The 24,520-nt window shown below is 41.5% G+C and overlaps 1 protein-coding gene across 10 annotated transcripts in view; it reads left to right on the forward strand.

The window, feature by feature from the left end:
- The window catches only part of MAPK14 (mitogen-activated protein kinase 14), a 70,048-nt gene extending 47,002 nt beyond the window's left edge, over positions 1-23,046 (forward strand). For 3 of the 10 annotated variants that reach the window (XM_034660620.1, XM_034660623.1, XM_034660622.1), the window contains exons 10-13: positions 6,233-6,368; positions 16,272-16,350; positions 19,657-19,830; positions 20,658-23,046. In XM_034660620.1, coding sequence (XP_034516511.1) covers positions 6,233-6,368; positions 16,272-16,350; positions 19,657-19,830; positions 20,658-20,725 — 457 coding nt within the window. In that variant the 3' untranslated portion in view covers positions 20,726-23,046. Of the gene's footprint in view, positions 1-6,232; positions 6,369-8,790; positions 8,907-9,847; positions 9,939-13,823; positions 13,904-16,271; positions 16,351-19,656; positions 19,831-20,657 lie in introns of those variants that run through there. The other 7 variants (XR_004625458.1, XR_004625457.1, XM_034660621.1 and 4 more) reach the window with 7 other exon arrangements.
- Positions 23,047-24,520: the final 1,474 nt, after the last annotated feature.

Consider the following 24,520-nt stretch of genomic DNA (forward strand, 5'->3'; position numbering starts at 1 on the left):
CTTTCAGCCTGTAAGAAGTATTCCTTTTTTATGATTACTTCTTTTCCTTCTATGAGCTTTAACTAGAAAACCTAGCATTTAGATTTTTTACTATGGGCTTTTTTTTTTTTTTCAATACATGAAAATTCATTTCAAAATTCTTATTTTAGTAATACACCATTTCTTTTCTACTTGGCTCTTTTTGAGACAGATATTCGCCTGGATCGTAAAAATCAAATTCAGAGGATTTGTATTTGTAATATACCATAACCCCCACCTTGTCAGTTGTCATCTGTTTGGGTGTAGTTTTGGTGGCCTGACAAGGGAAGAGGGAAGTGTTAGAATTCTATTTTTTTTCCTTGCCTGAAGTGTGCAATTGCTTATAGTCTAGCATAGTGGTTCTTAACTCTCATTTTTCATCAAAATACTTTAGGGAGCTTTTAAAAACTCCAAATGCCTGGGCACCACCCCAGAGACTCAACTTCAGTTGGTGTGGGGTCAAAGCATGGGCTCTGGCATATTTTTTAAGTCCCCAGTTGATTCTAGTGTGTAGCAGGTATTAAGCACAACTGGAGTTTAACCCGTTTGACTTTTATTTTTAATCTTTTAGGCTGATCCTTAAAAAATTACTTAGTTCGGCAGTCTTCCCTCATTTTTTTTTTTTTTAATATACCAATGAGATCAGAAAGTTAAGAATTTGGACTTATCTACTTGGGGCCCTAGACGGATGTGAGAAAACCTCTAATTGAACCCCCTGTTTTTATAGATGTGAGGAAACCAAAACCTAGAGAAGATAGATCCAAAACTGTTATTTATGACTCAGGTCACAGTTTCTTTCCATTATTTTATTTGTTGCCTGTTCCTCTAATTTCTAGAACTTCTCTTCTTAAAACCTTTGGAGAATGTGCTGGGCCCACGTATTCTTCCTTTGCCCAGAGAAGAATGCAGCTATCTCTTATTTATGATTTTTAAATGCAGCTGCATGCTGAGGCGACCTCTAGAGCAGAGCGCTCTTTGAGTGCAGTTTTCTCCCTGTTTTCCTCCTGTATGAATCAGCTTGCATTTAGAACGGGTGGCTCTAGCTTCTAGATAAGCGCCATCTAATAGAATTTTCCGTGGTGTTGCAGATGTGTTATATTTGTACTGTACACTATGGTGTTTGGTGGCCACCAGCCACATGTGGCTATTGAGCACTTAAAATGTGGCTAGTGAAACTTAGGAACTGATTAAAAATATCTCTGCGGTAAAATGTATTCACAAAATGTGCCATTTTAACTTTTTCTTATTGTGGTAAAATATGCCTACAAAATTTACTATTTTAATCATCTTAAGATGTACAGTCCACTGGCACTAATTACATTCACAAAGTTGGGCGGCCATCACCCCTATCTTATTTCCAAAACATTTTCATCACCTGAAACCAAAACCCTGTACCCATTGAACAATAACTCCCCCATTTTTCTTTTCCCACAGCCTCCAGTTTCCTCTCTTCTACTTTCTGAATTTGCTTATTCTAGATATTTCTTATAAGTGGAATCACACAATATTTGTTCTTTTGTTTCTTCATTATTTCCCTCAGCCATGATGTTTTCAAGGTTCACCCGTGTCGTAGCATGTTACCCAAAACTGTTATGTTCCGTTATGTTGCTGTGGCCGTTGTGTGTGTATGCCACATTTTGTTCTTGGACTCATCTGTTCATTGACACGTGGGTTATTTCCACCTTTGGCAGCTGTGATTAATGTTACAGTGACCATTGGCATACAGTTATTTGTTTGAGTCTCTGCTTTCAGTTCTTTGCGGTGTAAATCTGGGGGTGGAATTGTTGGGTCACGTGGTAATTCTGTGTTTAGCTTTTTGAGGAGCCACCAGACTGTCTTCCACAGCAGTTGCATCATTTTTGCCCACCAGTGATATGAGCAATTTCTCCACATCTTCACCAACACTTATTCCGTCCTCTTCCACCTTGCCCACTTCTCCCTCCTCCTCCTCCTCCCTTTTTAAAAAATTATAGCCGTCCTCATAGGTACGAAGTGGTACCTCTTTGTGATTTTAATTTGTATTTCCCTAATGAACAATAATGTTGAACATCTTTTCCTGAGTTTATTGTCCATCTGTGTATCTTCTGTGGAGGGATATCTGTTCAAGTCCATTAGCCATTTTTTATCGGGTGGTCTTTTTATTGTTGAGTTTTTAGGTCTTTATATATTCTGGATATTAAACCTTCATTAGATGCATGATTTGAAAATATTTTCTCCCCTTCTGTGGGCTGCTGTCACTTTCTTGATAATGTCCTTTTATGTACTAAGATTTTGATTTTTTAAAGTTCCAATTTATTGTTTCTTTTGTTCATGTCATATCTAAGAATGTATTACCAAATTCAAGGTTGGGAAGATTTACTGTGTTTTCTACCAAGAATTGTATGGGTTTATCTCTTATATTTAGGTCTTTGATCCATTTCAAGTTAATTTTTGTACATGATGTCAGGTTGGAGGTCCAGCTTTATTCTTTTGCACGTGGAAATCCAGTGGTCTCAGCACCATTTGTTGAAGAGACTATTCTCTCCGCCCCGAATGGGCCTGGCACTTCCGTCAAAAGCTAATTCTATTCCATTGGTCAGTATATCTATCCTTATAGCAGTTCCACACTGTTTTGATTCCTGAAACTCTGTGGTAAGTTTTGAATTCAGGAAGTATGAATCCTTCACCTTTGTTCTCATTGTGAAGTGTTTTGTTTTGGTTTTGGTTTTGGCTCTTCAGGGTCTTTTGTAATCCCATATGAATTTGAGGATCGACTTTTCCATTTCTGTGGAAAAGACTATTGGAATTTTGATAGAGATTGTGTTGAATTTTTAGGTCACTTTGGGTATTATTGACATCTTAACAGTATTACGTTTTCCTATCCATGAATACCGATGTCTTTGCATTTATTAGTTCTTAATTTCTTTCAGCAATGGTTTATACTTTTCATTGGACAAATCTTTCACCTTCATGGTTAAATTTATTCCTAGATATTTTATTCTTTTAGAATAAAAGATTATAAATGGAATTTTGCTTTCTTTTTTCTTTTTGTTTTTTATCTTTTGTGTGTTTTTTTTTTTTAAGATTTTATTTATTTATTTGAGAGAAAGAGAAAGAGAGCACAGGCGGGTGAAGGGGGAGAGGGAGAGGGAGAAGCAGACTCCCCGCTGAGCAGGGAGCCTGACACGGGGCTTGAGTCCAGGGTCCTGGGATCATGACCTGATTTGAAGGCAGATGCTTAACTGACTGAGCCACCAAGGCACCCCTGAAATTATTTTCTTAATTTCCTTTTCAGGTTGTTTATTGTTGGTGTATAGAAACACAACTGGTATTGGTTGATTTTGTACACTGCATCTTTACTCAATTTGTTTTGTTAGCTCTAGTAGCTTTCTTTTAAATTCTCTGATATTTTCTATACATAGGATTGTGTCATCTGCAAATAGAGATGGTTTTCCTTCTCCTTCCCAGTTGTTCTGGCTGGAACTCATAGTACAGTGTTGAATAGCGGTGGTGAAGTGGGCATCCTTGTTTCAGTCTTTCTCCACTGTCTATGATCTTAGCTGTGTATTTTTCATAAATGCTCTTTATCATGTCGGGGAAGCATCATGCCAGAGAAGTTCCTTGGTATTCATAGTTTTATGAGTGTTTGTAATCCAAAGTTCAAATTTTATTAGATTTTATTTAGATTACATTTAAATGTAATTAATCACATGTGATTGGTATTGCATTGGACAGTGCAGTTTTAGATCTCTACAAGTCTTGTTTCTTTTTTTTATTTTTTTTTTTTAAAGATTTTATTTATTTATTTGACAGAGATAGAGACAGCCAGCGAGAGAGGGAACACAAGCAGGGGGAGGGGGAGAGGAAGAAGCAGCCTCCCTGCAGAGGAGCCTGACGTGGGGCTTGATCCCATAATGCCGGGATCACGCCCTGAGCCGAAGGCAGACGCTTAACCGCTGTGCCACCCAGGCGCCCCTACAAGTCTTGTTTCTATTCTACCGTTCTCTCTCTCTCTGTCTTTTTTTTTTTATGATTAGTTCCCTCCTTGAGAGATTCTTTTAGTACTGGTTGTTAATAATCCTAAGAGTTTTCCTAAAGGTATAAGAAATACTAATTTTTGTCTTAAAGCTAATTATATATTGTTAGTTTAGAAACTATTTTTGTTTATGACTATGTAGATTCTTCCATCTAGCTCAAAAACAGTATTATTTATTTAAAGAAGGAAGCCCTGTCTTGTAAGTCCAGTTGACTAGGTATATCAAGTGGACATGGCTGGCAGCACTTCATATTTAGAAGAGAGTGAGGATACAGAATGTCTCTTTAGGTCTAGTGCTAACTTATTTCAAATGCCATTGGTTTTGAGAAGGATGACCGGTTAGAAAATAGTTTTACCAAGACTTAATAGTTTGTAGTCTACAGGAAGAGAGAAAATGAGTTTCACAACTCTGTTACCCACCAGATACTGTTTTCTCTTTCAGAGATCACAGCATTCGCTTGCTGTGGTTTTCCTTTCCTAGGTAATCACATGAATTTCCTAAATGTGTAAAACTTTCTTCCTTCTTTCATTTTAATAGAAGTGATACTCTTAAAAGATGTTAACTAGAGGATAATGGAGCTGATGAGTTATAATCCACTTGCCATTAGCTGCTGTCTTACTCCATATGAATTTCCTTAGTGTATTAAATTTGTTCCTTAATTCTGCTTTATTCATTTCTTCTTTTGATTTTTTCGAACATTTTATGAAATACTTACAAAAAGACAAAGAGTAATATAATGAACACCTATGTTCATAGCTCCCAGATCATGAGATAAAACATGCCAATAGAGCTAAAAAAAACTTGTGGTGACCCCTTCCTGTCGTATCTACTCCTCACTTGCAGTCACTGGTTTCAAATATCCTCTCATTTTATTTTTTTAATTAAAAAAAAATTTTTAAAGTAAGCTCTACTCCCAGCGTAGGGCTCAAACTCACAATCCTGAGATCGAGAGTTGCGTGCTCTACCAGCTAAGGGAGCCAGCAAGGCACCCTTGTTTTCTCTCATTTTAGAATTTATTTATTTATTTATTTTAAGGGAGGAGGGGCAGGGGCAGAGGGAGAGAGAGAATCTCAAGTAGACTCCCTGCCCAGCATAGAGCCTGACTCAGGGCTTGATCTCAAGACCCTGAGATCATGACCTGAGCCAAAACCAAGAGTTGGCACTCAACCAATTGAGCCACCCAGGCGCCCCTGTTCTCTCTCATTTTAAAAAAGCAGTTTTACTTCAGACATAAAAAGCAAGTGTCCTAATAAATGTTGAAGAAGAAAAATATTTCACTAGTTTATTTGCCTTTTCTTCTCCCAACTTGAAAACATAGAAATTTTTTTTTCCCAGAAAAGGTTGGAATTTTCATGTGTGTCCACAAACCCAGAGTACCTTAAGAATTTTTGTGTATGTGGCAGTGAAAGTTACTATTTTGACCACCAGGAAGAGAAGAAGGTAGGCTAGGTCTTCCTCTAGTCCATCCTGTCACCAGGAAGATCTCTTCCCCTCCAAACACTGATGCTCTGGCTTTGCCTTTATGGGTTTTGTCACATTGAAAACTGTGGCTCACATGCAGCAGTAGCGTCAGGGAGGCCCTGCCACTGGTCCTCTTCCTCATCTTCAACTCTCTGGCCTGTGGACGCTTTCTTGGAGTTGCCTAGAACACTTAGAAGTGAAGAGAATAGGGGCGCCTGGGTGGCACAGTGGTAAGCGTCTGCCTTCGGCTCAGGGCATGATCCCGGCGTTATGGGATCGAGCCCCACATCAAGCTCCTCCATTGGGAGCCTGCTTCTTCCTCTCCCACTCCCCCTGCTTGTGTTCCCTCTCTCGCTGGCTGTCTCTCTCTGTGTCATATAAATAAATAAAATCTTAAAAAAAAAAAAAAGAAGTGAAGAGAATATCCCTCTCTCCTTTTCTATAATTGCCCTGGTACCCTTAAGTTGATTGCCTTAACTGTTTGTTCCACCTTTTACTTTTGTTACAGAGAACCGAAAAGAATTATCTCAGGTCCCAGTGGTTGTTTTAGAAAGGACCAGATCTAGGATTTAAATTTTGACAATTCGATTATGACCAATAAAGCACGTTTTTACCTAATCGTAAAAATTTCTTCTATCTAGGAAAAAAAAAAAGGGTTAAACTAGTTATGAAGGATGACTTGTGGAAATAACTAATTGTCATAATGTGGTAAATTTTGCTTTGCTCTGCTTATGTAGCTACTTGAAGCGCCTTCTGGCCTTAACTGCCTGGACAAATTGTAATGGCCTTACAGTAGCTGGTACTATTGGAAGACTGACCTGTATTGCGATGGATTTGCCAGTTCTTGGAAAACCTATGGTGATTTCTTCTGAGGTCTGCATGCTTTGACTTCCTTCATGCAAGTGCTTTTAGCTACTAAGTAGATTTTTATCTTGCATTGTGTGTTTACTAATCTCCTACATATTGGCTATCCTGCTGAAGCGACTCTCTTTGTCCGTAGCCCTGACGCACTCATGGCACTGTATCTGTATGTTCTCTATGGTATGCACTTCAGATGGAGTGTTCAAAAACTCTGTTAAGCCTGATGCTAAATGAAACAACTTTTCTTAACTGTTTTTTGTATTTAGACTTTCCGTAGAGTGTGGTCATTATAGGTTTTGAGGGCAAGGCAGGGGGTGGAGCTGAGTTAAAAAGCATATTACAGCAAGTCTTTTCCAGCCAACCAATATTTATCAAACTACTCTGTGGAAGGTGCTAGAGATAAAGTAGCAGCTGTTCCTAAAAACAGTGATCATACTCAGTGGAAAGTGAGTTATAGGAGTTACTGGAACAAATGTCTGCTCTCTAATTATAAAATAAGACCGTGATAAAAATGCTGTAATAAAGGTATAAAATGAATTATTGAGAAGAAGTAGAGATTAATTTGAACCTAAGATATCCAGAAAGACTTCATGGCAGAGTCCTTGTTTGAGTAGGACTTTGACGAATAAATAAGAAGAAGGCTTGGTGGGAGGGGAGAGTGCAAGGTTTTTCTGTTTATGACTTGGATAAATAAGAAGCTGGAAGCTGAGCAGTGCCTAGAATATTTGGTGTGCACTGAGGCACTGAGTACATCAAGGAGTCATAGTTTGAGGCAGAGTCAGAAGCTTGAAGCTTGGTGCCAAATCAGGGAGGGCCTCGAGGCGCTGAGGAATTGGGGCTTTATTCTTCAGACCTGTGATTGTTTCATACTGGCAGAAGCAGGAGAGAGACACGGGGTCCCCCAACTCTTTGCTATAGGGAGCACTGTGGGTAGTGGGGGTGGTATACTCTTCAGGTATGTTGGAGTGAAGTGAGGGCAGTAAAGAAACTCAGCCCAGAGTCTTCCGTCATCCCGGAGGGAGTGTAAACCTTGACTCTCATTTCAGTAGTCAGGACTATCTTAAATGAGAGTACCAATCTCAACAGCTTTATTTCTAGAGACTGGTTTTTAATGCATATATTGTAAAACTTCCTGTTTGAGAGTTGAAGGAGTCTAGTCGGTTTTCGTATATGATATGTTTTGTGATGTGGGATAGCTACCCACTTAAATTTGTTCCTGAAGAGTGTGAGGAGACGTAATACTTGTAAATTGAATAATTTTAAATGGGCAGAAGGGATCTTGTACTGAATTCTATTGTTGTATAGTTAATTTGATTATTTTCAGAGCAAGACAGTAATCATCCACCCTTCCCACTCCGGCCCCATTCATGCATGCTTTAGATATTTTTTCTTGTCAACACTTTGAACTAAGAATCAGTATTGAAATTTTAACCTCCAGAACACATTGATTCTTGCCATTTGCAGATGACAATATTCTCTACTATTCTTAATTTAGAAGTAGTTTGTGTGTGGACTTGTTTCTAATTTATCCTTGTTTTCTATAGAACACAAGTTGTTTGGGTCAAGGATGGGGTTTCACAAATCTTTTCTTAAAGAGCCAAATAATAAATATTCTAGAGTTTGGGGACCCTGTGGTTTCTGTTGTAACTACTCAGTTCTGCTGTGTAGGGTGAAAGCAGCACATGAAAGAACGGGCGTGGCTGTGTGCCAATAAAACTTTATTTTCAAAACAGGCAGCAGGCTGAGTTTTGCTGACTCCTGTCTAGAATTTTCTTCCATTTAAGTCAGTTTCGTATCTGGGGGGAAAAAAAAGAACAGGGCAAGATGCCAGTGATATTGCATAAGTAATTCCTGTAACTTAGGCAACCATGGCTTGCAGAGGCCATTATTTTTGTTACACCATATTACCTTTATATGTGTAATCATAAGCAGAAGTCTTTTCTTCCATCCTCCTTTCCATCCTGCTCCACCCTCTCCTCAAGTCTTTTGACTGCCCACCATGTAGCAGGTGGCGGGCTAAGCGCTGGGGATAGGTGGCGTGAACAGTCAGGGTGGCCCCTGCCCTCATGGAGCTATGGATCCGTAGACGTGACAGACAGCAAACAAAGTAAGTCTAGATTGTGATAAGCACTTTGATGTTTGCCAGCATTGTGTTGGGGTAGAGAATACAGGGAAGAGGGGGCTTCCTTATTTAGAGTGTTAGGGAGGCCTTTCTGAGGAAGTGAAGTTTAAGCTGAGACCTGAAGTTGAGAAGGACCTAATAGGCGAAAAACCTGACAGGATTTGTGACAGGCCTCAGAAGACAGTCTTCCTCCCTTCCTTTTTCCCTCAATGTCAGTATAGACATGGAGATAAACTACTCACATTTTCATAGAGGATATTAAAAGCTGTTTTATATGATTTTTTCTCTCTCCCCTTTTAACTTCCTTTTTAGGCAAGGCTAAAGGCAGTAAGAACAAATGAAAAGTTTTTGGCTTCTGGTTAATACATGCACAGACATCCTGAGTGTGCATGGCAGAGTTGGCTACCAGAATAAAGGTTTGGACATTGTAGCCTATTGTTCAGAGCCTCTGGGATGTGTGAGGTTTGTCACTGCCTTTGTGAGGTGGAAACCTCTCGTGCTCTGCTTCATTATGGCGCTTCTGAAGAACGTGCCATTGCGGTGGGCACGTGGGGCCCTCTGCTGGCCGACTGTCACTCACCGCTCTTCTCTGCCTGCGACAGCCACGTAGAGGGAGAGGTTTTCTAGAGGCCTCGCTCAAGTGGTCAGACTCTGGGATAGCCAAAGGCTCCTGTCATGTTACAAGCTCCTTAGGTGAAGCCTTTCGGGGAATATTCACAGGTGGCCTTGGCTAACCCTCGCTCCTATGCTCTGCTGCTTTTTTTTTTTTTTAAGATTTTATTTATTTATTTGACAGAGATAGAGACAGCCAGCGAGAGAGGGAACACAGCAGGGGGAGTGGGAGAGGAAGAAGCAGGCCCATAGCGGAGGAGCCTGATATGGGGCTCGATCCCAGAACACCGGGACCATGCCCTGAGCCGAAGGCAGACGCTTAACCGCTGTGCCACCCAGGCGCCCCTCTGCTGCTTTTTTCTTACGTGTAGCACGCTGCTCACCAGTGCTCTTTGCTTAACTGGCTACTGAGGGGTTGGTGGGAGGTGAGGAGGTAGATGTGGACTGAGTGAAGCCCTTGTGGTGTCACCTGCCGTCTTTGGTGGCTGAGTACCCAGCTACAGTCACTTCGCTTTACGGATGGGTGATGTTGACAGAGACACAAGTGAATCTAAATTGGACACATGTGCGGCAGCATTCCGAGTCTTTGTATAGGAGGGGCGTGTTGTACTCGGAGTGACCGTCCCGCAGAAGCCTCGATCTAGATGAATTCACCGTTTTGGCCTGGTTTGGGTTTTTAATTTTTGTTATTGGGGTATTTTGTTTTGTTTGTTGTTTGTTTTTTATTTTTATTTTGTCCCAACATTTTCCTTTATAGTCCACCATTAGATATTGATCAGTTGAAGCTCATTTTAAGACTCGTTGGAACCCCAGGGGCTGATCTTTTGAAGAAAATCTCCTCAGAGTCTGTGAGTTGATGCTTTGATTGTAATTATCTGCCCTGTTGGGAGCCTCTGCCACTTGCCTTCCATCAGTCTGTACTTTGCCCCGGGTATGTTTGTAAGCATGTGTGCCCTTTTGTGCTGACTTCCAGGATGAGGTGTGTGTGTGTGTGTGTACGTGCGTGCGTGTGTGTGTGTGTACACGTGCACTCATCTGCCCCCATGCATGAGTGTGTTTTGTTCTCTATTGGAGTATATGCTTCAATCATGAGAGCTTGAATTGGGCAGTAGTATCCCAGTAAATGATTTGAGATTCTAACTCATTCCAAGAGATTAAAGGAAAATATGTCTCTGTTATCAAGCCCTGACATCATCTTTCTCAGAAGTTTCACATACACTTGAGTTCTTTTTATTTTTTGGTTAGTGTGTGTTCTCAGAGCATGAGTTTTACCACGTTATTAGTCTAGCTTCACTACAAGAATGAAATGTGCATTGTGTCCACGCTACTACTGCCCCTTTCCAGAAGTTACTGCTTTTTACTGTTTTGGAATAGACAACTCACACATCTTGTAGAAGTTGTCTATTCCCTACGGGGGCACCTCTGCACCCTGTCTCCAGACCAGGATACCTCACGTCCACTGGAGTAGACTTGTAAATCCTTCCTCCCACCGCCTGCCTTTGTAATTACAAGTCGAATAACCTGAGAAAAAGCTTTGGAGCTAATGCTTTCCTGCCTCTAAGCAGGGATTTAGAGAGAAGCCATGGGAATGTGACTCTGGCTTACTTTGGCTCCAATTTCCTACTGTTGGTCATTTTCTGGGGCCAGAGACAGGAGAGAAATCATGAAAGCTCGGCCTTTCTCCCTTTTCCCCTTTGTCTGCTGCCAGGCAGTTGACTAAAAGGGAAAAAGAGCTGTGGAGCCAAGCTCCAGTTGTGCCTTCTTGAATTCTCCTCCCAGCATTCTGACTGAAGGGGTCCCTTTGCCCAGTTGGAAGGACTGCTGGGTGGCTTGAGGCAGGCTGAAGCAGGTGAGTTTGAATGGTTCATCATCTCCCTTATAAAATAAAGAATACTGTCATCTGATATGTTTCTGTTACATTCCATTAAAAGACCAGAAAGCCCAGTGTATTTATGAATTTCCACTCTGAGGGTTGTAAGAGACTGTGCTGGCTCTATTATTTTGTTTCATTTATTTATTTAAGATGAAGAAGGAAAAGCACAAAAAAGCTGTGACTTGCCTGAGTCATGCACGGAGTCACTTGGCAGAGCTGAGTATAGATCTCAGATGTTCTGATAACATGATCTCTAAACTTTAATCTCATGCAATTGCACACTATTTTGAAAGTCACTGTCAGAGTTACTGACCACCGTGTCAATCCAAAGGAGTATTTTCTTTTGCGTTATGAAATGCAGAAGCTGGAGAGAGTGAATCAAAGAAGATAAGGAATGCTGCTTAGAAAGGATGGTGCTTTCTTGTTTTAAATGCATGTGCTTAGACTGGTAATACAGAAGACATGGAGGCAAGGGAATGGGGGTGGGAGGAAGTTTATTTACCAATAGTGCTAATGAGACTAAGATGGTAAATTCATTCCCTGTCTGGGAATGGCCACTAGGAGCTCTTTCTCAGTCCCCTCTCCCACACCCATCCATCTGCCTTATAGGTATGTGCCGTTAGTCACAAGAATTTCTAAAAGAAAAAGCATGGGTAATACAGTGTTTACCTATTATTAATCCATCATTTATTTTTAAGAAAGAAACAACATCAAGTGCCCAACCTAACAATGGGATGTCTTTACCGTATGTGAAATAGGGGCCATCATACGTTTAAATAGCTCTAGAGTTGGGCATGATAAAATGGACTACCAGAATATAGAACATGCCCCCATAATATTGTATTGAGTATAGGAATAAGAAAGGGTTTTTTTGTTTTTCCTACATGGTTATGGCAAGTGGATAAAAGGGGTTTAAATTGATGTTAGTGATCCTGCCCAAGTACCAGTTTATCTTAAAAGCATATGATGTGTTTGGGACACGTGGTGTGTAAATAACGAAGCCAGGTGAGTAAAATTGTTTAAGGATTTTAAAAATTGAAAGAAAAATTCATTAGTGAAGGAACATAATGAAAGAAATCAAATAGCTGTTTTCATTACTCCTGAAAAGTAGTAAGGTAATAGTAGGACATTGTAAGAAAATGCAATAATAAATGGGCTGTTTGAGAACAAGTTGGGATATGCTATGAGAAAGGGGATAAATAAGTCATGGCAGCTAAAGCAGAGAGGACTGCTTTGGTAAGTGACCCAGTACCTAGAGTAATCAGTGAAGGGACAAAAAATCGTATTAAGAAGTAAAATCCCTTTCAGTGACTCCCATTTTTCTCTAGAAATATATTCTTCCTAACATCCTGACAGAAAGGGGATATAATAACCTATTTGACTAAAGGAGACAAAAATAGAAAATGCACAGGCCAAGTATTGTTCCCAAGAAAGAGGAGAGGGGTGGCAGGATTCTAAGATTTTAAAACCCAACTGGTATTCTGCTATTGCTGGTTTACTTAGTGAGCCCCGTTTGTTGTATTTCTTGGCATGCAGAGTACTGTCTGTTTTGTAATTTGTTTAATCTAAACTTTGTTGAGAGAATGTTAAAAGGGCTTCATGCCACCTTTTGAATTTGCTGGCCTCTGTCTATGGGTGTAAGGAGTGTGAAAGGCAGGATAGAGCCCATGGTCCCAGTTCTCTCCTGCCGGCCAGCCTTCAGCGTGTATTTGTAGTCCTCTGACCATTGGGGAATTTCGGATCAGAGGATGAGTTAATGTGAAGAATTACTGAAGGAAGCCACAAAGAAGTGTGATTGCCTGACCAGGGTGCTCACTGAAGATGCTGCTACAGCCGGAGGAGGGAATTAATAGTTAAAGAAGAAAGGGAATATAGTAAGATTTTTATTGAATTGCATTGATTTTAAAAATCCCATCACTGCTCCTGTAATAGGACCACATGATAAACTAACAGTTCATGTAACATTTTGGAGGAGGGGGAATTGTGTTAAAGTTGATGGGGCAGCAAGAAGAGAGAAGTTTGGAGTACCGTTTCCATATGTGCTTGTACATATGGAAGACCTAGTAGTTTCGTCCTTGTCAGATCCTTGCAGAGCATTGTGCAGACTTCCTCCCAGCTGTTTATTGAATGAAGTCAGCCTGTTCACCTGCTAGAGACTTGTGGAGGAAATCACTGTGGCTTGCTGTAATACCATCAGCAGCCAGTTTCGTCTTTGCCATTAGCTTCTAACTTTGCCCCATGTCTCCTCTTTCTTCATCACCACTGTGTGTTTGTGGCATGTTTTATAAATGTACCACTACTAATGTCTTCGAAACTTGGCATTGCTTATCAGCTCACATACCCACCCACGTCTTACGTTTGGAGGGGTGGTTCCTTGGAAAGTTACCAGAACCTGTGCCATGAAAATTTAACCTCTTCCTTGAATGGATATATTGAAAATTTTGTTTTGTCCAAAGCTGAATCAAAATTTCCTGAATCATCTCCATTTACCCCCCAAACAAGCAGGTTTTGGCCATCAGTACTTGAAAACAGTTCTCTGGCTGGCATCCTGGATCAAGGGGCTGTCTCTTTCCAGGGAGCCTAAAATATTTAATGTTAAAGATGATGCTAAAACTAAAGGAAAGATATTTCCTTATCTGCATGGCCAGTTACCGGCTGCATGCCTAATAACTCTCACGCCATTCCATAGAAGTGTGCTTTCACATGCAGCCTTGGGCTCTGGCCTGGGGTGGATGGGATGGGTGGGGAGTGGGGTTTTTTGTTCGTTTTGGGGTGGCTTTTTTGGCCTTCTTAAGAACTTGAGTTGGAAGTTATTTTTTTGCACTGTATGTTTAACAATGCCCTTGACTAGGCATCTAAGATATTAACCAGCTTCAGCAGATTATGCGTCTGACGGGGACCCCCCCTGCTTATCTCATTAACAGGATGCCAAGCCATGAGGTGAGAACAAACAGACTGGATAGGGATATCCGATTCAGAAGGCCGCATTCTCATTTTGTTGCCACTGTATAACCAACACGGTTTTTAATACCACTGAGTGCTTGCATGTGCCTGGAGGGCTACTAAGGTGATGACTGCCTTTGTGCTATGGCAGGATGCTGACGTTTGGGATAAAATGTCATCCAGTCCTCTGGATTGAGAATATAATTTGTAGGCTCGTAAACAGAAAATGATACTAGTTTTATATTTGGGTTTTATGAATTTAGTGCGCAAGAGACTGTTGTGTTTTCCTAGTTAGGGTACGTTAGCATCTGATGACTGTAGGCTGGAAGTGTATTGAACTGAGGGCCATTAGGATGCTTTCCTAGTCATCGATTTTTTATAATGACCAAAAGAGGATTCTTCCTTTAAAGTAAAAAAAAGTCTATAAAATATCTAAACTAATAAGTACTTTATTTAAAAGAAAATATACAAATAATATGGAATAAATATGAACGCTTATATAGGGTTAGGTGTCTTCTTTACCAGTTCTTACTACTTAATCTAACACTAGTTTTATTATCAGAGATGGTTGGGGCGCTTCTTTCCAAGGTGCCTTTAATCTTTTTGGGAGCCAGGTCAGCATCACAGAGGCCCTTCTCAGCAGTGTTGTTTCTATTTCAGCTATATGCAGGTAGTTTTTAAATTTAGCTCTATCTGTCTTATTAGAGTGATGACTGTTCTCTGCATGAGACAGGTGTCCCTTACCTCTGTGTTCCCTTCATCCTTTTATCTACATGCTCGAGTAGGAAGGGACTACAGACATGTAGATATTCAATTCCTAGAACTTTCTTTTCAAATTGAAAAGATTCTCAACCAAAGCGGACCTCTCCTACTTGCTGTACATACAATGACTAAGAAGGTGAAGTTGCCCTAGTAACCAGAACTTTTTCTAGACTTGTGTGTGAATACACACACACGTGTGTGCGCACACACACACACTTTTACTGTTGAGCTGCATTAAAACAGGAATTTTAAAGAAGCGGTTAAGATAGATCCAAAGAAATTTTATCTCAACTACTCAGATGGACTGATAGTGGCACTTATGTTTTGAAACAGGGAAGGTCGTAGACACAGTTTCATACCTAATACCTGAAGTATACATTTATGAGTTACATTTATATGAGTATTTATATGATTATTATCAAGACCGGTTTTTGGCTTTGCCTTGGTAGAGCTATCAGTCCATAAAAGTATTCGGCACCTTAAGTTCCTTTGAGTGGAGTTCAGAAATTGTGAAGTTGAAATACCCTTAGGGAGTGAGAGCAAACTTTCTAAAGGCAACAGGGAGAGCAGCTAATGTTTGTTGAGTTCTCACTCTGTGCCAAGGAAGTACTGGTTGGTTATCTGCAGTCCTCACTGCAGCCCTGTGAGGTAGGCATTGTTAATCTCATTTTATAGAAGAGGAACTCAGGCCTTAAAGAGAATAAGTAACTTGTCCAAAGTGACGAAGTCAAGATTCAAACTCAATCCTGTTCTACGATAGGGACCAAACTTATAACAACTATATTGGTAATATAAATGTTGTTTGTGTCAGAATTTTAGTTTGAAGCTTTCTCGTGAGCTTTATCTTATTTGAATATCACAATAACTATACGATACAGGCAAGCCAAATACTAATATCTAATATTTATATTTTGCAGATGAGGTCACTGATATGTTAGTTGAGACTTGCGTAAGAAGACGTAGTTTCTAAGTGGTAGGGAAAGATTTCTGCATAGGCTGTGTAACTTACAATCCACTGTTCTTCGTCACTCTTATTAAATTGCTTTAGTATTTAAAAAATGTGTTCAGGACTTTTAGAATAATATACTAAGCTTATGTTTGCTTTCTTATTACCAAGATTACTTTGTTAGCAAGGTTTCACATTGATACCCTTTTTACGAACTAGGAGCACCTACTGGGATCAGCGCCGCCAGAAGACTGCTGGTCCTAGACTGTCTAGGAGTACCGATCCCTCTGCTAACTTTAGCTTTCTAGGAAGGCTGTCTCAGAAGGGGGATTTTTTTTAGATATCTTGGCTTCATTTTTTTTTTTAACTTCTGATCCTTTGATCAGAAAGCTAATAAAAGGGAAGTTAATTGCTTAGCATTCTCCTCTTGAAATGTAATTGTAAGAGATCGCCAGAATAAACAAAAGTGCTGATCATACATAAGGAAGTTAGGATGGCAGTAAGAGAGAAATCTTCTAACTGAATATCAAAGACCGTCGTAAACATTGAAGCTAGCAGACTTTGTCAGTTAACATTTGTTCCTTGGCAGGACTGAAACTCTCTGGGAGCGGTAACATTATTGAACAAAGCCATTTTGAAAACCTTTTATTTTTACAGGCAAGAAATTACATTCAGTCTTTGACCCAGATGCCGAAAATGAACTTTGCAAATGTATTTATTGGTGCCAATCCCTTGGGTAAGTTGATCATAGCCTCACCTCATGAATATTGAATTATTAATGATATAAATTGGGGATTTAAGAAGAGCTTAGCTTTTGATTAAATAGGGTGCCATTAATTAAATCCTGGAAGGTGGTAAGTAATGCCATTTGTTACCTATATTTGTATTGTCGTGTTTTTTTAATCACATAATATGCTTATATATTTATATGATCCTAGAATTTGGTGGAGGAAGTGGGCTTGTATGGTGAAGAAAGGAGAGCAAGTAGTGGGGATGTTGGGAGAAAAGATCGAGGGGCACAGGAAGAAGGAGGTATAGAGGAAAGCCTAGGATTTCACAACTGCTGCTGTTTTGTGGTATCCCAAGCCAAGGGCAAAAACAACCGAAGCACAGATGGGTGTTTAGAGGAACCCCCAGGAACTCCCTGCAGTGTGCCCTGCACTGCCTGTAGCTTCCCAGTGCCACAGGTCCTGCCGTCTTCGTGCACCTTTCCTTTCTCCTCTTCTTCTGCCCCCCAGGGACAGTTGTGGAACGAATCTGCCACCTCAGACTTTAAGGAATGGCTCCATATTCCTTCCTGCCACCATCACTTCCAGGATCCTCGGCAAAGGGCTCTGACAGTGGTAGCTGCAGGATATGTACTGCCTTGGCTAAAAAGGGAGTTGATTTATTCCTTTAAGTTAGGGGCTTATATGTGCTTTGGTCGGCCTCTAGAAGTGGCATTACCTGAGACCCTACTTCCCTGATTCAAGGATTGTGCAGTAGACCGCGCCATTTAACAGAAGACACAGAAAAATCAGATCAGGTCTTCCTGTGAGACAGGGAGGGGAGCCAGGCTATGATGGTAGGTGGTATAATCAACCTTCTCACTTTCCTGAAGATCGTGTTATATCGGCGTGTTGTAAAGTCTCTCAGTGGGTCATCCCCCTGCTCGGTCCCGACCGCTGTGCTGTAGGTTTAGCTTTATCCTTTGAGAGCTGATAGTCATGGTGCCCTCTTCAGAAGTTGTCGTGAAAGCTAAGTGGTTTTCCAAGTACTTCATCCACAGTGATCATTGAGAGTGATTTCAGTGTAACTGTGAGAATTCTTACAGTCGCATTTTTTCAAATGTTGAGCAGTCCTGGGTGAATCTGTGTCAGCCTTGGAGATTTTAAGTAGGCCAGATCTCATCTGGGCCACCCTTACACCCAAAAATGAGTCCCCAAACTCATCAGGGGTATATACAGAATGTTATGCAGTTGTTCTAGGTTTGCATCTGCCCCGGTATGCTCCCATTGGCTTTATAGGATTTATTTGAAGTCTATTATCTAGTTCAAGGATCTGTGACAAGCTCTGTTTGAGTCGTCGATACTCTAGGATGTTGGGAAATTATGCTGTATGCTGGTAGCTTTCTTGTCTGTCATTCTGTTCCGAATGTATTTTCATCATACCAGTTCATGTTTCAGACCTGGCAGTGCTTACTGTTTGACTTCCTGTTAGCCAACTCCAAGAGATTTGTTAACTCATTTTTCTTGGGGTGGGGGAGGTGTACACGTGTGTCCCAGCAGCTTATTTAGGTCACATCCATCCTTCTCTGGAATCATGACATTTAAACATTCAAAAGAACTGGATACCACTTAGCAATACAGACTGCCAGTGAGTTGAATGGAGGCTTTGGGCCATCTGGTGCTCAGCACTGCAGTTCTCAGAATTTAAACATGCCTAATAGCTCACTGCCAAACAGTGATGTCATACAAAGAGTTTCTTCCAGACAGAACATGGTGTTACTGACCATGAACTTGTGCCCAGCATATTAACTGAGAAGGAACACACCAACGATGTAAATAATGACAGCTGTATTTTGTCAGTCACCGACTTCATGTTTGACTCTTACTCTCAAAACATGAATTAAAACTTGAATTGCCCTTTGATACAGTGTGTGTGTTTCTGTGTCAAGATCTTAGAGGAGTCTTTTCCTTACCCCTAACCTTATTCCTCTTCAAAGTTTGGTTATTAGGACATAGTACTTTTCACCCTAGGAAATCCAATCAGATGCAGTGTGTGGCCATTAATTGGACCCTGGTTTGAACAAATCAGGTATAAAAGACAACTTTGGGATAATTGGAGACATTTTAACATAAACTGGATTTTAGATGATTTTTGAGAATTTAAATTAATTGTCAGATATGATGGCTTTGTGATTATATAGAAAGATGTCTTTATGCTGAAATATTTAGGGGTAAAGTGTCATGTCTATCATTTTATTTTAAAATGGCCCAGCAAGGGGTGCCTGGGTGGCACAGCAGTTAAGCGTCTGCCTTCGGCCCAGGGCGTGATCCCGGCGTTATGGGATCGAGCCCCACATCAGGCTCCTCCGCTATGAACCTGCTTCTTCCCCTCCCACTCGCCCTGCTTGTGTTCCCTCTCTCGCTGGCTGTCTCTGTCTCTGTCAAATAAATAAATAAAATCTTTAAAAAAATAATAATAAAATAAAATAAATAAATAAAATGGCCCAGCAAAAAACGCAGTTAGAGAGAGAGATAGAGAAATAAATAATGTTAATAGTTGGATATGGGTGGTGGGCACAGGAGTATTCACTGTACTCTTGTATATTGAAATTTTTCATAGTGAAAAATTTATATTTCTTTTATCCAAATGTCTTGCCCACACACCCATGTAAAACCCTCAATTGGTTCATTGTTGGAAGATCCATTTGATGAATATTCATTGCCTTATGTTAGTAAATAAACAGCACAGGGAGGCAAAAAAAAGTAAAAAAAAAAAAAATTAAAAAACCACCCTGCTTACCTTTTCTAGATTACTTTGGTTATAGGCTTTCCTTTTTTTTTTTTTTTTTAAATTATATCCATCTGTTTGAAAGAGAGAGAGTGAGCATGAGTGGGGGGAGGGGCAGAAGGAGAGGGAGAAGCAGACTCCCCACTGAGCAGAGAGTCCCACGCCAGCTGGATCCCAGGACCCTGGGACCATGACCCGAGCTGAAGGCAGATGCCCAGCCAACTGAGCCACCCAGGCGCCCCTAGGCTTTCCTTTGGACACAGTTTGACTCTGTGGTAGCAGTTTGACATTGATGTTCCACAAAAGTTTGTTCAAACAGAGTCTCAGTTATTTTTAAAAATTCCTCTTTAGTAATGTATTCTTAATACAAAACACATCCACACACACACACACAAAGAAGAAAAGGGATAATGTTTCCTAGCAGACACATGGGAGGAGAATTCTTTGTTCAGTATGAAGACTCAAAACCGTGTGTGTGCTTAGTAAGGCCTAATTTTTGGCTAACTTGTTAAAAACTTTTCTTCCTTCCAATCCGTGGGACTGAAAGCTGTCGACTTGCTGGAGAAGATGCTTGTATTGGACTCAGACAAGAGAATTACGGCAGCCCAAGCCCTCGCACACGCCTACTTTGCTCAGTACCACGACCCTGAGGATGAACCAGTGGCTGATCCTTACGATCAGTCCTTTGAAAGCAGGGACCTCCTTATAGATGAATGGAAAAGTAAGTCCTAAGAGCGGGCTTAACATCCAGTGTGACGACTTAGACGTAAACATCTTTCTTAGGTGAGCCACTCACCAAAAGCTATGGGAAGATAGAATTTCTGGTTATAACCAACTTGTTAAAGCTGGTAACTAGTGTCTCTGTGCAGAATGGATATGTTCCTCTGATGGAAACTGTCTGCCGTAGATGAGGACACTCTCTGGACCTCTGAGGTGCTTATGTCCGGTCTGATTTTGCACACTGTTCCCTGCATCTGTCTAGAGCTTCGAGGTTCTCAGAATCTGCATTTATAACATCTGTCTGAGATAAGTAGGGAATAAGGTATTTTTATAGTTTTATAGTCGATGGAACTCTAGCATTACAGTTTTACAATTGATAGTTTATTGCTTGTCTGTTACCTTAGACCTAGTTAGGGACACAGCCAGAAATGGAACCTATGTCTCCTCTACGTCCAACTTCAAATTTTTTCCATGAAACACACATTCAGAACGCCAGGGAGATCCCCAAAGTCAGAATTATCTGTTGCTGTAGCTTGTAGAAGGGCTCTGTTTTTCTTGAGCACGTTCTCCAGAGAGCTTTAGAAAGGAGGCAAGGCTGAATGAAACAAGTAAGTAAAAATAGTTCTTTTTTGTGTATCCTTGAACTTCTGTCTAATCACATGTTTCATTGGGGTATCACACGTAAGCCATGAGGCGGTTATTTGAAGTCGTCCATCAAACCACTAGCCTGGACGGGAGGGAAGGACCTTGAGCTTAGAAGTTAGAGTGCCTGCCAGTGAAGAGAATGGTCTGAGCTCTCATATCCTATCTTTCCTCCCCAATTTTTAGGCCTGACCTACGATGAAGTCATCAGCTTTGTGCCACCACCCCTTGACCAAGAAGAGATGGAATCCTGAGCATCTGGTTTCTGTTTTGTTGATCCCACTTCACTGTGAGGGGAAGGCCTTTTCATGGGAACTCTCCAAATATCATTCAAGTGCCTCTTGTTGCAAAGATTTCCTCCATGGTGGAAGGGGTGTGTGTGTGCGCGCGCGTGTGCGTATGTGTGTATGTGTGTGCTCCTGTGCGTGTGCATGTGTGTGTCTGTCTTTGTGCGAGGGCAAGAGAATAGGAGCAAACTAGGATCACAGCGACCACGTGAAGTCACAGGAGCTCCCGGCAGCCTCTGCTTGCTCACTGTGAGTCCGCTCGGGCACGAAGAGCTGCCATCTCGTTAGGGCTTGTTACACGCAAAGGAAAAAATAGTCAACGGCCCAGATCCCAGTCATGCTTTGCCATTTTGGCAACTCCCAGGGCCCTGCCTTGGGGCGGGGTGGGGGGGGGGCTCGCCTGCATCCCATAGTGGCACAGAGGGAGGGCTCGCACTTTCTGGTTGCTTCAGAAGCCGTCCCTCAGCGACGGCGCGCAGCCAAAAAGGACCAACTGGCTTCTGTGCACTAGTCCGTGGTTGATTTGCTTAGGCTGATTCTCAGAACTCAGCAGGTATGTCCGAAACTGTAAATATGCTTGTGCCTTAAGGGGAGAGAAGAAAGTGTAGCTAGTTCAGACAGCACGGCAGACGGAGTGCTGCGTCAGGCAAGCAGTCAGGTTGTCAGACGGCCCCTGCGAACCGGAAGTAACCAGCGAGCCCTCGGAGGCCTCGTGTGTGCATGTGTGCGCGTGCATGTGTGTGCTTCTCTCTCGCCCTCCCGCCCCAGGGGTTGCCCTCTCCCCCCTCCCCCCGCCACGTGCAGCGCCGAGGTCTCTTGCGTATTAGCCCCAGCAGGCAGAAGCCGGTTCTTGCTGTCAGTGTACTTCCCGTGTGCTCTTTACTCCCAGCAGAGTGACGATGTGTTTTGCACGTCTTGCTATTTGAGCATGCACAGCTGCTTGTCTGTTCCTTCGGGAGGCCCTGGTGCCAGGCAGGTTTGCCAGTGAAGACTTCTTGGGTAGTTCAGAGCCCACATCACCTCGGCTGATGCCGCGGGCAGGTGACATCACCCTCTCTCCGGCCCCAGTGCTCTTTTGTATTGAACACAATTGATACTCCAGGTGCTTTTGATGTGAAAACTATGAAGAAATGGAACAGATGGGTGTATGGCATTTTCATTCTTGCCATCTGGTTTTCCACAAGCTATTTTTGGGGAGTCGACACGGGAAAGACCAGGGCTTTTTCCCGGGAATATCTCCGACTTTGAAAAACAATTGTTCTCTTCACTCCCAATAGCCAGTGCTAAGAAATGCTGAAAATCAAAGTGAACAATAAAAGCTCATGAGGCCAGAAACTCCTTTTGCTATCTTTGCCTAAACATGGTTATTTAAAAAAGTAATGAGGTGTCTTTTCCACCCTTCTTTGGAAGAGGGTCTTCTTGGCAGCTTAACATTGACTTTTTGGTCTTGGTTTGGGGAGAAATAAATTTTGTTTCAGAATTTTGTATATTGCATATTGCAGGAATCCTTTGAGAATGTGATTCCTTTTGGTGGGGAGAAAGGGCAAATTATTCTAATATTTTGTATTTTCAACTTTATAAAGATGAAATATCCTCAGGGGTGGAGAAGAGTTGTTTTCATAATTTTCTGAATTGCAAGTGTCTCGTGCTACTTAAGGGCCCATGTATTTAAACCTCTTGTGAAATAAAGTACAAAGCCACTTCCACTGTTGGCTGTGTGACAGAATCTTGTATTTGGGACAAGGTGTATCCATTTCTCTGTCACAGCGCAGTGGTACATGTGCTCCGGAGGGACAGGGTAGGACCCCTGAATCCGCTGGAGCAAGAAGGAAGGAGGCAGGCTGACGGTGACTGCACCTCACCTGGGACTCTTCCCGTCTTTAAAGGAAAATGAATGCAAAGGCCTCATCTCCTTTACATGCAGTTCAAATCCTCGCAATCCACAGCAAGATGAATTTTATCAGCCATGTCTGGTTGTAAATGCTAGTGTGATTTCCTACAGAAATACTGCTCTGAATATTTTCTCATAAAGGTCTTTGCACATGTGATTGTATATGCATTAGGAGGCTGAATGTTCCAGGAGCCTGGACTCAGCCGGAGCTGGTGGAAGAGCTCCTCGGTTTCTGAGCACCATGCTCCCATCTCCTGATTTCTCTGAACAGAAGGCAAAGAGAGAATGAGGGAAACTGCTATTTTATTTGTATTCATGAACTTGGCTGTAATCAGTTATGCCATGTAGGATGTCATACAATACCACTGGTTCAAATAAAGCCTATTTTTCAAATTTAGCGAGTTTCTCAAATTTATTGTATTTTCATGTTGATTGTGTTTTATTTAGTGTACAATATGGCATTATATCGATGTTCTTTCAGTTGTGGCCTGGCATATGTTTCTGATAGATCTTAATATTTACTCCTAAAATTTAGAAAAAACTTTAACAGAGCTCCTTAGTTGCACACGTTACGGTGAAGCAGACCTGAGATGTAGATGGGCAGAGCAAATAGCAAGTAAGCTGTAACATGGCAGGCAGAGTGTTACTATGCTTGGGTGTCAGAGTGGCCTAGGACAGGGGTCAGCAAACTATGGCTCAAGAGTGAGATCCAGTCCACCATCTGGTTTTGTAGAGTCCGCTAAAAATGGTTTTTACATTTTCAAATGGCTGACATCGAAAGGACAGTATTTTTGTAGTGTGTGAAAAATAATGTAGAATTCAAATTTCAGTGTCTATAAATAAAGTTTTATTGGAACACAACCACACGTTTGTTTATGTATCGTCTATGGCTGCTTTTGTGCTACAGTGACAAAGTTGAATGTTGCAGCAGAGACCATATGACTTAAAAAATCGAAACTGTTCACTCTCTGGCCCTTTACAGAAAAAGTTTGCCGACTCCTGGCCCAGGACTTCAGTTTCCTCATGTGTAAGATGAAGTTTGTTTAGATAGTCGTTTGGGTTCTTTTCAGCTTTGACATTCTCAGACTACCTGTAGAAAGTATATTTTTGTTTGAAAACTGCCAGAGAGAAGGTTGTATGTGTACATATATACATTGTTCATAGACTTTGAAGCAAATGTGTTTTATGACTCTTTTATCTTATGGCCCTTGACAATATTCTTCAAAACTGCTGAATTGCCCCACAGGCTTAAAGGGCCACAAGTTCTCATGGCTGTTGTCAGGGCCCGTGTTGGTGTGCTTCCTTTCTCCGTGACCGAGGAATGCTAACAGGTGTCCCAGAGTGGGTTGTGAGGCCCAGCCCGTGAGGATAGCAAGAGTGTGCAGCTGAGTGTTTTGTCCTGTGGGGTCTGGGCCCAGGTTGGCGGCTGGGAATAATGGCAGAAGGCAAAGACTCTTCTTCATCCTTTCCTCATTATCTTCATAAGAGGGTCAAAGAAAAGGGACCCAGTTGTCACATGTGGTCTGTCAGCCCCCGTAAGGATCAGACAGTTGTAGGAAATATTTTGCCTTCACATACCAGGCATGAATGCCGTGACACAACCCTCCTCCTGGTCTTCTGAGTGGAGGCCCTGCTTATTAGCTCCAGGAGAACTGACACCAGAAAAAGCTCACCTAAAGTGAATCCAGTTAAAATGGGGACCAGAATTGCATAGTATGTGGTGGGGATTGGAGGAGAGAGGAAGTCTGATTGGGACTGTCATGAAAACAACAAAATTATAAAAGCATATTCATAATTTCAGATACAATTTGTAATGAACAAAGAACAAATGAAGTATTTCTCAGTGACATCGCTGCGATATCCTTCCCGTT

The sequence above is a fragment of the Ailuropoda melanoleuca genome, chromosome 5 (genome assembly GCF_002007445.2).
Source record: "Ailuropoda melanoleuca isolate Jingjing chromosome 5, ASM200744v2, whole genome shotgun sequence".
In the NCBI taxonomy this organism is placed as follows: Eukaryota; Metazoa; Chordata; class Mammalia; order Carnivora; family Ursidae; genus Ailuropoda; species Ailuropoda melanoleuca.